Source organism: Paroedura picta, chromosome 11, assembly GCF_049243985.1.
Source record: "Paroedura picta isolate Pp20150507F chromosome 11, Ppicta_v3.0, whole genome shotgun sequence".
In the NCBI taxonomy this organism is placed as follows: domain Eukaryota; kingdom Metazoa; phylum Chordata; class Lepidosauria; order Squamata; family Gekkonidae; genus Paroedura; species Paroedura picta.
In genome coordinates, this window is record NC_135379.1 from 31694909 (window position 1) to 31709128 (window position 14220).

Here is a 14220-nt window from a genome sequence, read left to right on the forward strand (position 1 = left end):
CCCTAGAACATTTCAGCTTCAATAAACAATGCAGGGGGAAGGTATAAATCCATTCTCTCCAGCATTGTGGTTCCAGTCTGAATAAGACCTGCATTTACCTCTGAATTATTCTCTCAGAAAAGCAGGAGACCTCCTGCTCCCACTGCTGTTACCCATCAATTCCCCAGCAAAATGGGGGAGGGGTGATCAGTGTGCTTTTTGCCATGACCCAGAAGTGATGTCTTTATACTGGTTAACACTCTAGTATTCGGTCCAACCATGGAGTTTTGGATGAATGTTAGAGTGTCACCCCCAGACATCATGCCATTTAGAAGTGACATAATTGCTCTGGAGATACCAACCCCCTCCTTCCTTCATAAGTTCACACTTTCCCTCCTTCCCATCAGTTGTCAGACCATGCCTGAAAACCCTACTTGGAAAGCATGTACTTTACAAGGCATTTCCCAGAGAGACAGCATAGAAATGTTCAACATAAATAAAAAATAAATCTTATGTTTTCCCAGAGACACCCCTGGGTCTGATGAAAACATAGATTCTCTTTATTTAGAACATTTCTGTGCTGTCTCTCTGGGGAATTCACCTGAATATTTTTTGTTGTTGTCAGCCATTCAGTCGTGTCCCACTCTTGGCAATCCCATGATGCAGCTGCTGTCATGATCTTTGATCCTGCACCACCTCCCTCAGTCGTGCAGTGTTCTGGCTGGTGTCCTTTTCAACTGCATCCAACCACCACACCCTCTGTCGGCCTGATTTCCTTTTTCCACTATCCAATCCTAGCATAATTGCTTTCTCCGTTGAGCTGGATCACATGATATGGCCAAAGTAAGTGAGCCGGAGTTTCGTGATTTTGCCTACCAATGATATAGCAGACTTTATGTGCTGTAATATTTTCTTGTTTGTGACTTTTGCTGTCTATGAAACCCGCAGAAGCCTTCTCCAACACCAGATGGACTTGTGTAAAAGGTTTCTGCTTTTGTGTCACCCGGAGAAGAGACTTCCACAAATCTGAGGCAGTCACACAAGAACATTATTATAACATTATTAAACAACCAATATGTGCACATAAAGAAGAACCACCCATGCAGACAGGGATTAGCTTTAGGTTTTCCGACAGACATTCACACTGGTGAAGTGACAAACTACTAATGGTTAAATGGTTTGTTTCTTAACCAGTGTAGAAAACTGGCAAAAAAAATCATTTGGGCTATGTAAACATGGCTTTTTATTGCACATGTTCAGCATTTCTTCAGGATCACAGCTCTTGCCTATGGCTTCTCCAGATACATTTGGGCAACCCAAAGCTGGCTTCTGCAGTTTTAAAATCCAGCTAATTTAATAATATGCAACTTTCCAAGTGCACAGTGGAGAAGCATGGGGGGCTAAAAAATTGGAAGTAAATCACCCAAGTGTGCTTTAGCAAACAATTTGACATCTATCATACCCAGAATGGACCTTTCTGGGGTCAGCTGCATCCTGCTACTTTCATTATAGGAATGGCCAGTTTAGAAGCCAGAGCACAGAATTTTTCTTACAGCATTTCCATCACATATTGCTTCTTAACTTCTTCTACCACACAAAATAGGGACTGTGATGGTTCATAATAGGTGGAGTCAGCACTGTATAGGATATGTATGTAAACCGCCACAAGCCAGTATTTCTGGAAGTGGCAGTATATAAATACGATTATAAATAAATATACATAAAATATAGTTGTGTCATACTCTGGGAGCAGAAAGTAAGTGTACTGTTAAGTTCTTCCTCTCCCATACTGGGGTTTGGGCCCACCATGCCCTCCAGGAAGCAATGAATCAGACCCCTGGGCCCACTCTTTGCAGCCAGCCTCCCTTATCTGGACCATGCAGGAAAGGTCCAGCTTGTCTCCCAGACCCTACCAGAACTGCTCTTTACCCCACAGACTCCCCAAGTGCCCTCCACACCAGGTGTGGGATGTTCAGGGTTTCCTGTAATGGCCATTCTCCCAGGGGCTTCCCTCCCTTTGCCCTGTCTTACTCTACCCCTTCACAGTCCAGCCCTCCCAGCCTCATTGCCCCCTGAGAGGCTGCAGTCTCATGTGTCACCCATTTGGGTGGTCTAGCCAGTCATACAGATCAGCTACACTGCTTTCAAGCATCCAAAATCCAGCCTATTCAGAAATCCATAGGTCTTAAACTTGATTTAATATAGTGCCAGTTCACTGTTTTCCTAAAAGACAAAACAAGTCCTACCTTCTTTTTTCCCCCTGAACTAAGTAGAAGAGTTTCAAAGTCAACATTTGTGGTTTCATCACCACCTCCAGAAGTGGGAATTTGGTGTTACATCACCATTTTCCATTGTGCAATCCATAAATAACTAGGTTAAGCATTCCTTATCAAGTAGTTGCAGGAAGATTAAACAGTTGTGTATCCCAGGCTTAAGGTGGAGATGTGTAAAAACCTTTGGTAATCAAGAAATTTCTGTGCAGTTCTGTAGAACTGGGTATATAAATTACCTGCCGTACCGCTTAAGAACGTAGACAGTGTTTTTTTTTCTTATTTTAATTTACTCATGATCACCCTTCGCATTCTACATTATACCAACTCTTCTATTTCTTGCAAGGTGAAATAAAGGACCTTTAAACTGTATGCTGAGCTCAAAGAGACTATGGTGAGAATGATAAGAAAGGAGAAGTTATTTTTACGCAGAGTGCTGTTTAGTATTATACCAACTATTTAGTGCAAACACCCTATACAACACCCCATATAAAAAAAATACTCCACTGTATTCAAATAGCAACACACTCAGGAAATCGCTGCCAAACTACATAGTTACATTTCCTAACAAGGATCTTTGTAAAAACCGACATTTGGCGTTCTGGATATTCCCCAGGTGGAACTGCAAACACAAAGAACTCACAAGCCTTTTAAGACACAAACCCAGAGGAGATACAGCTCGGCTATCTTCAGCTTTTCCTTCCAGCTAAAAGGAGATGCCCCTAAAGGGCAAAACCTCAGGTTGCTCCCAGCAGCTTTCTAGGTCACCTTTGAGCAACACGCAGAGCCTTTCAAGGGGCTGAATTTCACGCTCATCACCTTTCGCTCCCTGCTGGTCTTCACATGCGTTATGTGATGTGCTTACAGACATCAAACCGAGTTGATCAAACCCAAACTCACTGCCCATTTAACGTATCAGGACTGAAGGCCAAATTGAAGCTGCCTCTTCACAGACACTTCCAGAAAGAACAGCAACATTACCATATCCCATTCAAATTTTCCCTTCCTTGTCAATCACAGGCACTACTTTATGAATGCCACGCAGCAAACACAATTACACAGCGGTTTTGTTTCCACTAGGCAATCTGCCACTTGATTCTGCCGTCTCAACCGTTTTGGGGAAGTATATTCTTAACCCATTTCAAAATACTGGAAATGCACAGCAGCTACACAAAAAATAAAATAAGTTACACGCAGTAAGAACTAAACAGAGTAAACCACTACTGTCACTGCTGCCAAAATCCCTTAAGTTATGAGATCTATTTTCAGAACAAGATGTCAGCTCAGGAAATAGTGCTTTGTCAACATACTTCAGTGCTTAGTTTTAGCAGGATACCCATCACCTTGCAAAAATAATGATCTTCCTCACTGGGGCAATAAACCATGACAACATTAGAAATGAGGGGGGGAAAGGGAAGTCATGCAAGCAAGGATTAATCAGAGAACCACCTGGTACCCCAGCATAAGGCACGTTAAAGCCACCAGAGAAAACCCAAGGCTGGATCCCATGAAGTCTAGCAGAAATACTGTGGCCCAATCTATTGAGTTAAAATAACTGCACAACAGAAAGCCAGGATATTCTAAAAGCCCTTGCTCGGGAGGCAGGCATGCATGCCATTGCTTGTTCTGAGTTTAAACAGTTAAATAACTCAGGGCTACTGCATCCTGTCTATTGGTTGGCAAGGACCACATGCTGTGACAGCTGGAAGGTTTACATCCTCTAAACATGGACATTTTGCACACATACTGAGTTCACCAGAGGGTTCCGTTACTTACACATGGGAAGCTGCTCTATTATTGGAAATTAAGCATGCCAAGTCCTTTGTTGAAACAAAGGTATCCATTTCTACTCAAAGGACTGTACACAGTACACATTCTAATTGCATATAACAGAATCCACAGTCCTGGTGATACACAAGGAGAATTGGTTTGTAAGAGAAGTCCATGAGTTTCATCTATAGAATAAGAACAGGGAAAGGAACACAGAAGGAATTATGTCTCGTATTTAGTCAGGGATCCATTATGAAGTCAGATCCTATGAGGAGTTAAGAATACCACTGAAATAGGTGAAGTTCAGTGGTTAGCTAGTTAGAGATGTATTTAAAATGGGAGAAAGGTGATCCATCAATGGTCTGTGAGTTTAGCCAAATGGTTCTGGGGTTCTGATTTCTAGACTCTGCAGATAAAACCATTCAGACATTATTTATTTTGTATTTATTGCTTACTGGCAACTTTACATTTTTTGTTATTAGCCTAATTACATCTCATTTCAATTGCTCTCTGTATAAAAGCTTTTATGAATGCAATTGAATTAATATGTTTTCTCTTTTATTACTTGTTATTTATTATTACAGTTGTTCTTTTCTTGCGATGAGTAACCTTGGCCTTCTATTCTGTGCTACTGGCTAACTATGATAAAAAAAATGGAGAAGGAAACTCCACATAGTATGCAGCACTAGTATTCCTGGAGCTATACAGGGAAAAGCAGGTATCACATGCCATTTTTAAAAAAAAGGAATGACATGTTTGATGTCCCAACTATGCACTTAAGTATTATGCCGATTAAAAGAAGCCCTGAGAGACAAATGACCTGCAAAGTGCATAGCAACATTCATGACATTGTTTGTAACCAATACATTGATTCTCAGTAGCTCTAAAAGCTTTGAAAGAGCACAAAGATAACCTGATTGGCACAACAAAGTCCCCCATTTTTAATGCTGTATGTGTTTTAATGCTGTTATGTGTTACATATAGGAAAATGCATGTATATTGAGCCAGTGAAATGTCTCTATACATACCTAACTGAAGAATTTTAAAAGTTCACTTTACATATATCAGTCCAAAAATTAAAAAAAAAATAGGCATCTTAAAGACCCAGCATTAGATAGCTCACTGGCACAACATGAAGCTTCATAGGAGTTTTACCCAGTTGTGTAAATGTTCTAAGGTTGTGGTTTGTTTTTATTTTATTTTCTATTACAGTTAAAGCACCTGTAGGAAGTTTCACCTAGGACTGGAAGATTGTACAGGAGGCGTTTACACACAGACACACACCTGTATCTCCCCCCTTCCCCCCAATGGAGAGAAAAAGCAGTTTGGAGATCTTGATAAAGAACATTTCCTGCAGAGAAAGAGATGAGTGTCATGTGTCTCCCTTGCCCTTGCCCATGAGCCTCCAATCCAAAATGAAGCTTCTCCCGGCTGCTTGGGAAAACGAGACCTTGGGGGAAAACACTCACACAACTGAGTATCACCTGTAATTTAATCCTTCAAAATGGCATGAGAAAACTAACAAGATGGAAAACTAACATCTTCAAGCCACTTCAGTGGTTTCAGAAAGGGATTAATGAGATGTGACGACAGAGAGATCAATGAATGGATGTCCCACTGTTTTTAAATTGCACACAGCAGCAAAAGGAGGCACCCGATTCAGATGGGGCTGTGGCACATGGGGGGGGGGGAGAAGAGTTTCTTCTTATGCTATTGTTGCAATCTCAGTCCCTTCCCTTGTTACAATTTGCCCTGAAGAAAGCAAACAGGTGTCTGTATATTTTCCCACAGGGCAGAAAGCAGTCCAGGGTGGGTGGGGGCAAGGAGACTGAGATTGGGAGGGGGTGGGAATTAGGGCAAACAAATTCTTCTCCTGTGCTGGTGCCCTGATCCAAATTGGGAGCATCTTTAATGAATGTTTGTCATTTTTTTTAAAGTAGCAAAACCATTAACAGATCTCCCACCAGCTCTATACTGCTCTCTTAGACATGAATCATTTGGGGCTGTTAGGAAAATAACTAAGGAAATATTAAAAGCAAAGACTCATAAGGCACGTTCAAAACTAATGCACTTATTGTGGCATAAACTTTCATGAGCCAGTGCTCACTGTGTCTTACATGCATCTGACAGGGTAGATAAAGGTAAAGGTATCCCCTGTGCAAGCACCGAGTCATGTCTGACCCTTGGGGTGACGCCCTCCAGCGTTTTCATGGCAGACTCAATACGGGGTGGTTTGCCAGTGCCTTCCCCAGTCATTACCGTTTACCCCCCAGCAAGCTGGGTACTCATTTTACCGACCTCAGAAGGATGGAAGGCTGAGTCAACCTTGAGCCGGCTGCTGGGATCGAACTCCCAGCCTCATGGGCAAAGCTTTCAGACGGCTACCTTACCACTCTGCGCCACAAGAGGCTCTAGAGACAGGTAGATACTGGCTCACAAAATCTTATGTGACAATACTTTTGCTACTGCCAAAATTACCTGTTTTTCTGGCTGCAGGAAAGGCTACCCTGATGGAAAAATATTGTAAAGCATTTGACACAATGGAAATAATACAGAAATTATTGTTAATAGAGATAGCTGGCAGGATAACACAAATACTAATTTCACATTGGCGTGTGCTTCAAGAAACAAACAAAAAAGCAAAGGGTACACTTACATCCAGGACAGTCCACTGTTCTACAACAATAGCATCATAGCCCTGTACATTTTTGCTGTCTTCCAGAGAAAGATCTTCAAAGATGAACATTCCATCTGTCACACCCTGGAAGGAATCTGTGCAAACACAAAATATTCTGTAAGCTGCACATATTTACTATTACAATATGCTTTTCTTCCAAGGATGTTAATAACAATAGACACAGACTTAGCTGAGCTCTCCTAAAGAAACAATGGATGTTGTATCATGCAAAACTATTAATTCCACAACATTGCTCTGTATACATTACCTTCTTCCAATAGCACCAGAAAAAGAGTTGGTTTTTATATGCCACTTTTCTCTACCAGGAGTCTCAAAGCAGCTTACAATTGCTTTCCCTTCCCTCTCCCCACAACAAGCACCCTGTGAAGTAGGTGAGGCTGAGAGGGCCGTGATATTACTGCTCGGTCAGAACAGTTCTATCAGGGCTGTGACGAGGCCAGGGCCACACGGCTAGCTGCATATGTAGGAGTGGGGAATTAAACCTGACTCTCCAGATTAGAAGCCACTACACCAAGTGTTTGTAACCTACTGCTTTGTGGACAATGAAGGAACGACCACCTCCTGCCTTCCATGTATCTTCACAGAACATGTGAGTCCTCCAGGAATGGACTTGGCCAACAGACAACAGGGGCAGTGACCTTAGGTCATGGACTGAGTGGGCAACCAGTCCCCAATGGAGGAGGGCGAAGAAAAACAACAAGCTTTCATCATTTGCAGCCGTCCCATCCAGGGTTGCAGCAATAGCTACTCATGCTCACCACATCAAGGGCTTGGTAGTAGTCATTTGCGCCTCCCGTGTCCAAGGCTTGGTCAGCCAGATTCTGGCTATAGCTCCCACCCACCTCATATGGAATAAGGGCTCTCCTTTATTTGGGGCTGGGCAGTGGGGCATTGGAAGGTGGACTGGTTCTGAGGTCCCATCCTCCAGAATAAGTAAGTCTTCCCCTGAACTCCTTGGGGCTGTGGATTTTCCTACTGCTGATTAAGCACAGACCTTCTAGTGGCACCATTGCTTCACACTGATATGGAAGATATGAATTACAGATAGCTAAGGTGTGGGAAGAAAGCACAAGACTTCCTGCCTGCACAGCAGATTAAGAGGAGAATATTTAGCAAGATTAAATTACTAATACAATTATATAGTTAACTTATTATACCGCATTTCTTAGGGTATTGTAAAGGGGAAGTTCATTTCTGCTGGGAGGTTCGTTTGAAGATGGTCGATTATTGGTTTTGTGAGGAGGGAGGCCAGCATTGTCTCGCTGTAAGGAACTTCTTCCAGATGTTTAGCCGAAAATTCAGCACGCCAACCAAGCCAGATAACTTCCATCTTCACTGGATTTAATTTCAGATGACTCCTCTTGCCCCCGTCCATCACAGCTCCCAGACATTTGGCTAAAGAGTCTAGGGGTGTTGGCAGGTGGCTGTCCATCACCAGAAATAGCTGGGTGTCATCAGTGTATTGGTGACAACCCAGCCTGAAATCCTGAACCAGTTGGACAAAGGGATGCAATCTGTGGTGACTGCAGAATACAGGATAGTGCTTATATTTTATATGTTTTAGTTAAGCATTAATGTGGCTTTTTAAATCAAATTCTATAAAAAGGCAACTTGTACCTATGGTATGGTGTGTTATGGTATGGTATTGACCCATTAACAAATATCTAGATGTGGAGAGAGAATATGACAAAACTTGGCCATGAGAACCACAGCTATCACAATAAAATTCAAGATGATGTAGAGAACAAAACTCATTTAAAGAGGACATGATTTAGGAATGTCTGACTCAAGAAGGGAATCTTAGAAAGGCACTGTACTTCATCTGAATGCTGAAGTTTACAACATAAAGTATTGCCTTTAAAGTATCTGCAGAATTTGTGGTATACGATCATAAGGATTTTCCTTTGTATTTTGATCTAGCAGGTCCTTGGGAGAGTGGAAAGTGTCCCAAAGAATTAGTTAAGATGTTTAACTCTTTGATATACCCTAGGGAAGAATCTGCCTTCTTTGCAAAGAATCCTTCTCTTCAAATGTCCTTGGGTTTTGTACTAATTTTGTTATGAAGGTAACATTCTTGGCCAGCATCTCTTCAGGTCATGCAGCAGATTCATTCTGTACATTACAATAGACTGTTTTGTCATATTGATCTGTTGACATACCTGTTCAACAGTCTCAACCTGTATTTGTTTCTTATCATATGCTATATCCACAAAAGTAATCATCTGTTCTCACAAAAATACTGATAATAACCATAGCAACTGCTTGGAAATTTGTCATCTTGGAACAACAAAGCACAGCAACACTCAAATTTACTTTCTGACTTCCCCGTCTAGAGGTACTTCTCGGGATTTGGTCTTTTTGCATCAAAATAATAAATATATACGATTTAGGCATTAGACATGGGCATATAAGCATTAAGGGCCATTCTTCTTGCTATAATTGTAAAGTTTCCAGTCTCATGGCTCATAGTTTCTAATAAGCGTGGCTAAACCCTTTTGCCTTCTGTGCTTTGTTCTGAACCTGTGACAACACTGTCCACCCATTTCATAGTGATAATATAACCCTGGACACCCAGAAATGTGGTCATCTTCAATATTTACTTGCTAAAGAGGTAAATATCTTGATTTGAGGATATGTTAATTCTCTCTCAAAACATCCTTTCACCTACTTGAACTTCTGAGATTAAAAAAATGATTACAGTGTCTAATCTGAAACCTTTATCTCCAAAATGAGCAGATTAGATTCTAGGCATACTGATCATGTCTTAGAACTTCTTGTTTATTGATCTAGGTTGAATTTCCTTGGAAGTTTCTCAAACGTACCCACTGATCATTTTCTTAATAATCTCCAGGGTCACTAATGTGACAGTGTTGCACCCTTCAAAGCATATCTAAGACATTGTAACCCGCCTCAAGCCTTCGGGGAAGGGTGGGCAATAAATTTAAATAACAAATAAATAAAATAATTTATTCTGGTCATAGCCACTGTGAGAAATGTCATATGCCTCTTTGTTGACCAGTTCTTCTTTGCTGTGATGTTTCAGGAACATTGTGTATTCCTGGGGTTGGACATGAGTAACCATGGATAGAATATAGCAGGGACTAATGCCTTTCCCCATAGTGCTGCTTGAAGCAATAATTTCTTGATGGCTTGTGACTCAACTGTATAATTTTGGTAAACCACAGAAGCCTTAATATTGCATTCATCATCTAAACACATTCAACAGCATGGATTATCATCAGGTTAGGCAGCCTTGCACCACCAGACCTTCCCAGTGGGCCATACAACTCACAAAGGCTAAGGTTCACTTCCCACAGGAGCAACTGATAAGATAAGATAAGATACATTTATTTGTATATAGCCATAGGCCTTTACAAAATATAAAATACAGGAGCAACTGAACAGTGAGTAAAGAGGAAGAAGTTGCCCACTAATACAAAAGAGATTTTAAAAGTGTGCCTGGTTATCCTCGTCTAAACTCCTGCATGATGAATTTTACTGCATGTACAAATCCCAGTATCCCCAAGTGTGAATGCTAAGGTAACTCAATTTATTTTATGAAAGCCTATGTAGTACTATGCTCCTGAATGAGCCAGAAGCATGTCAATTATTAGCTGCCATTCAAAAATATAAAAGCTCTTACAGGGTCTTCTGCTGTATCAGTCTCTAGGAGCTGCATATTAACTCTGTCATCTGTTTAACCCCCTCTCCTTTCCATTCCTGAGTAGTTAAACTTGTTTTCAATTATCACATAATTGGTGCGATTAATCCTGAGGATTCCAGCATATTACATCTACTTAGTTAAATCTCAAAAGCTAAACGATCAAACGATGACTCATTTGTACTAACAAGCCGATCATATAACGAGCCATACTGTTCAACTACAAACCACTTCTATTCTGACCAAGCTTTAGTGCCATTTTATATTCTCTGCCTTCACTAAGCTCACACCAAAAGGTTAATCCAACCTCCTTCAAGAGAAAAGGTTCCATTATCGCTGCATTTTTTATTAAGGTAAGAAGCTCCCCTACTGTGCTCAAAAGGCTATTTTCACATGGATTTATAAATATTTGATGCTGTTCTACTGGGCAAAATGTCATTTTAATGTTCCTGCACATGATTTACAAGATCACTATGGGAAATGATTCTTTATTTTATTATGACAGCTATACAAGTGGGAAGCAACGTCTCCCTATGTTGCTGGTTGTCTCTGAACTATTAAAACTCATGTACAATTCCTAACCTTTACATTATTGTTATTAGAATGAAAAGTCAGCAACACAGGTACAGGAGACAAGGCACCCTTTTGCATGTTTGCCTTTGACTGGTCTTCACCAATAATTCTGGACTGATTCCCATAAGATGATTTTCCCACTCTGATACCACTTACGTCCAATTTTCCTCATGTGCCTTCAGCTGATGAATTCATTTCCAGAACCTACACACTGGACATTACTTTAATCAAAACTGGCAGTATACATACACAGTACACAGAATCTCCTATGTTTGCATAGATCAGGCTTTCTCAATGGAGGTTTTGTGAAACCATGCATTTTCTTGATAGCCCCAGAAGGGTTTAACCAATTAGGTGGGAGTTAATTGTTTTTTTAATATATTTTTAAAATATTGGTTGATATGACTATATATGGTTATGTCAAACCCCCCCCCCCAATGGCCAATGATGGGCCTGGAGGGGTGGAAAAGTAAGGGGCCCCAGTTATAAAATTCTTGCTGGCCAAGGCTCATTGTACAATGGTAACAACTGGAATCCATTGTATTAGCAAGGTGGCAGGAGGTGAAAACATGGCGGCTGCCTCCCTCAGCCCTGTTCCCAGCCCAGCAGAGGAGGCCGCTGGGCCATTTCTGGCGTTGAGGAAATGGGAGTATCAGAATGTGATGTCACATCCGGTGGGAGTGTCTGGGTGATGTCACTTCTGGTGACATGTGAGTTCTGGAGGTGTGGCAGGAAACTGTTGCCTGCTGACATCACTTCCAGGGTTCCTTGGAGCCTGAAGAATGTTTTAGGGGTTTCTCAATGGCAAAAAGACTGAGAAAGGCTGGCATGTTTAATTATATGGTAACTTTTTCTCTCCATAAAAGTGTCATCTGGATCTAGGAAGAAACCTTAGACTGGAAAAGGCTACTCTCCTGCAATGTGTTCTACCATTTAAGAACATTTTTTTTCTAAACCTGTCTTTATTATACAGGTCTCAACTCACTCCCATTGCCCTGTTTCTTCACAAAGTATGACTACACAGTAATCTTCTTGTACACACCCCTCAACTGCAAAATCTGTCTTTAGAAAACTGCTCCAGAACCCAATTATGTAAATGCATGTTTAATGTTTAAACAACAGACTGATACTTTTCATATGTTGCTTTGAGATACTAAGCAATACACCGATAAGGCGCCAAAAATAAAATATTCTCTTTAAAAAGGCGGCCTAATTGGTCCGTAGTGAGTCCAGTGACTCATATTTGAAAGTGCTGTTTATACATTTAAAATAAATGACCTTTACTAAGCAAGTTAGCCAGCAATTTGCATGGCTTGCCAGAAAGCAAAAAGAAGGCATTCCATCATCTGAACTTCAAAACTTCCTTTGCTGCAGGATAGGAAAAAAATAAAGACTAGTTGTTAATTTCTCAATTTATTTTACAAGGTTAATTTCCCAATTTATTTTACAAATTATTATTATTGGATATAGGATCTCTAGTAGCAGCATATAACAGGCCAGAATATCCTAGTGGCTACCTCTATTTTAACTCTTATTAGTATGTAAAGAACCTGCTGAACACGTAGAAGGCATAGAAAGCACAATTCTAGGGAGTTCATGTCATCAGCAAGCCCCCCCCCCATTTCTAGCTCACCGTCCCCAAGAAACTTCCCCCCCTAACAACTGGAACCTGGTTTGTAGGAAGCACAAATGACTTCTGGAATATGCATGCCTGTAGGGATGCCACTATAGTGAGAGACCTCCCAGTATCTTGGTGCTTTGCTTGAGAATGCAATGGGCGGATATTAAAGTTAAAACAGAGTGCATGCTGCCATTGCACCGGAAGTGACAAAGTGGATGCTGTGGTAGAGTTTTTTTTAAAAATTCCAGAGTGTTGTCGCTAAAGTCTTTTACCATAAGTGATGTCAGAACACTGACACAATGCCTGTGCACCAGGCCCCACTCCCCAATTTCTCCCAGGGGTTACAAGTTGTGGCCTGGCCACCGTACACACCACACACACAGTCATTCATCCTTTCCTGCATGCACAGAAGTGCTATTTACCGCTGCAGTGGTATCATCAGCCCAAGCCCTATGTTTCATAAACCCCACTTTCAAAGTTAAAAATCTAAAACAGTACAAACCTCCAATGCAATTTGCAAAACTTTACCAATATTCTTTACATAAAAGTTCATCTATTTATTATTTGGATTTAAAAAAAAACTGTTCATATTTCCATTACTTTTCAAAATAGTACAGACCTAGAATGCCCATTGGCACTTACCGTGAAGGGTACTTCTCCCTGGGTTCTAGGACTCCATCCTGCCTGCCTAGCACCAGCGGTGAGAACCACCCATCAAGGATGGAGTCCTAGAACCAGGGGAGAACAACATTGGCAGTTCATGGCCTTATGGTCCCAGTGTTTAGAATTTTTTGTCTGCGTGGCCATATAGGTATTTGCCAGCTGAGCATATCATGCATTTGATGAAATGTGCCCTAGTCCAGGGGTAGTCAACCTGTGGTCCTCCAGGTGTCCGTGGACTACAATTCCCAGGAGCCCCTGCCAGCAAATGCTGGCAGGGGCTCATGGGAATTGTAGTCCATTGACATCTGGAGGACCACAGGTTGACTACCCCTGCCCTAGTCCATGAAAGCTTATGCAAGAATAAATCTATTTACCTTAAAAGGTCCTACAGGACACCCTGTTGCTGAAATAAATGGTTCTCTCTCTGTCTCTCTCTGGGACAGGTCAACATTATTTCTTACTTCAACAAGACTGCAGCTGGATAGGAGAAACAATCTGGGGCTCAGATATAACCCAAAGGCCCCATACAGCAATCTTGCAGAAGTTAAGCAAGCCTGCATTTAATCAGTGGCTGAATGCACTGAATTCCTATGTAACTTGTCATGTATTTCTTAAGAAGAAGAAAAAGGAAGAGTTGGTTCTTATATGCTGCTTTTCTCTAACAGGAATCTCAAAGCAACTTACAATCCCCTTCCCCTTCCCCTCCCCACAACAGACACCCTGTGAGGTGGGTGAGGCTGAGATAGCCCTGATATTACTGCTTGGTCAGAACAGCTTTATCAGTGCCGTGACCAGCCCAAGGTCACCCAGGTGGCTGCATGGGGAGGAGCAGAGAATCAAACCCAGTTCGCCTGATAAGAAGTCTGCACTCCTAACCCTTATACCAATGGAGCCTTTTTATTCTAAAAGAGAGAGTTAATTGTGTTTTATATGTCTTTTGCCAAAATCTCCCCTCAGATATTTAACCTTCTGGCCAAATTCTAAA

At 41.4% G+C, this 14220-nt stretch overlaps 1 protein-coding gene across 3 annotated transcripts in view; it reads right to left on the minus strand.

Moving 5' to 3' along the window:
- Positions 1 to 14220, minus strand: part of RFTN1 (raftlin, lipid raft linker 1) — a 95889-nt gene that overhangs the window by 12402 nt on the left and 69267 nt on the right. For all 3 annotated transcript variants that reach the window (XM_077302844.1, XM_077302842.1, XM_077302843.1), the window contains exon 7: positions 6676 to 6791. In XM_077302844.1, coding sequence (XP_077158959.1) covers positions 6676 to 6791 — 116 coding nt within the window. The remainder of the gene's footprint in view (positions 1 to 6675; positions 6792 to 14220) is intronic.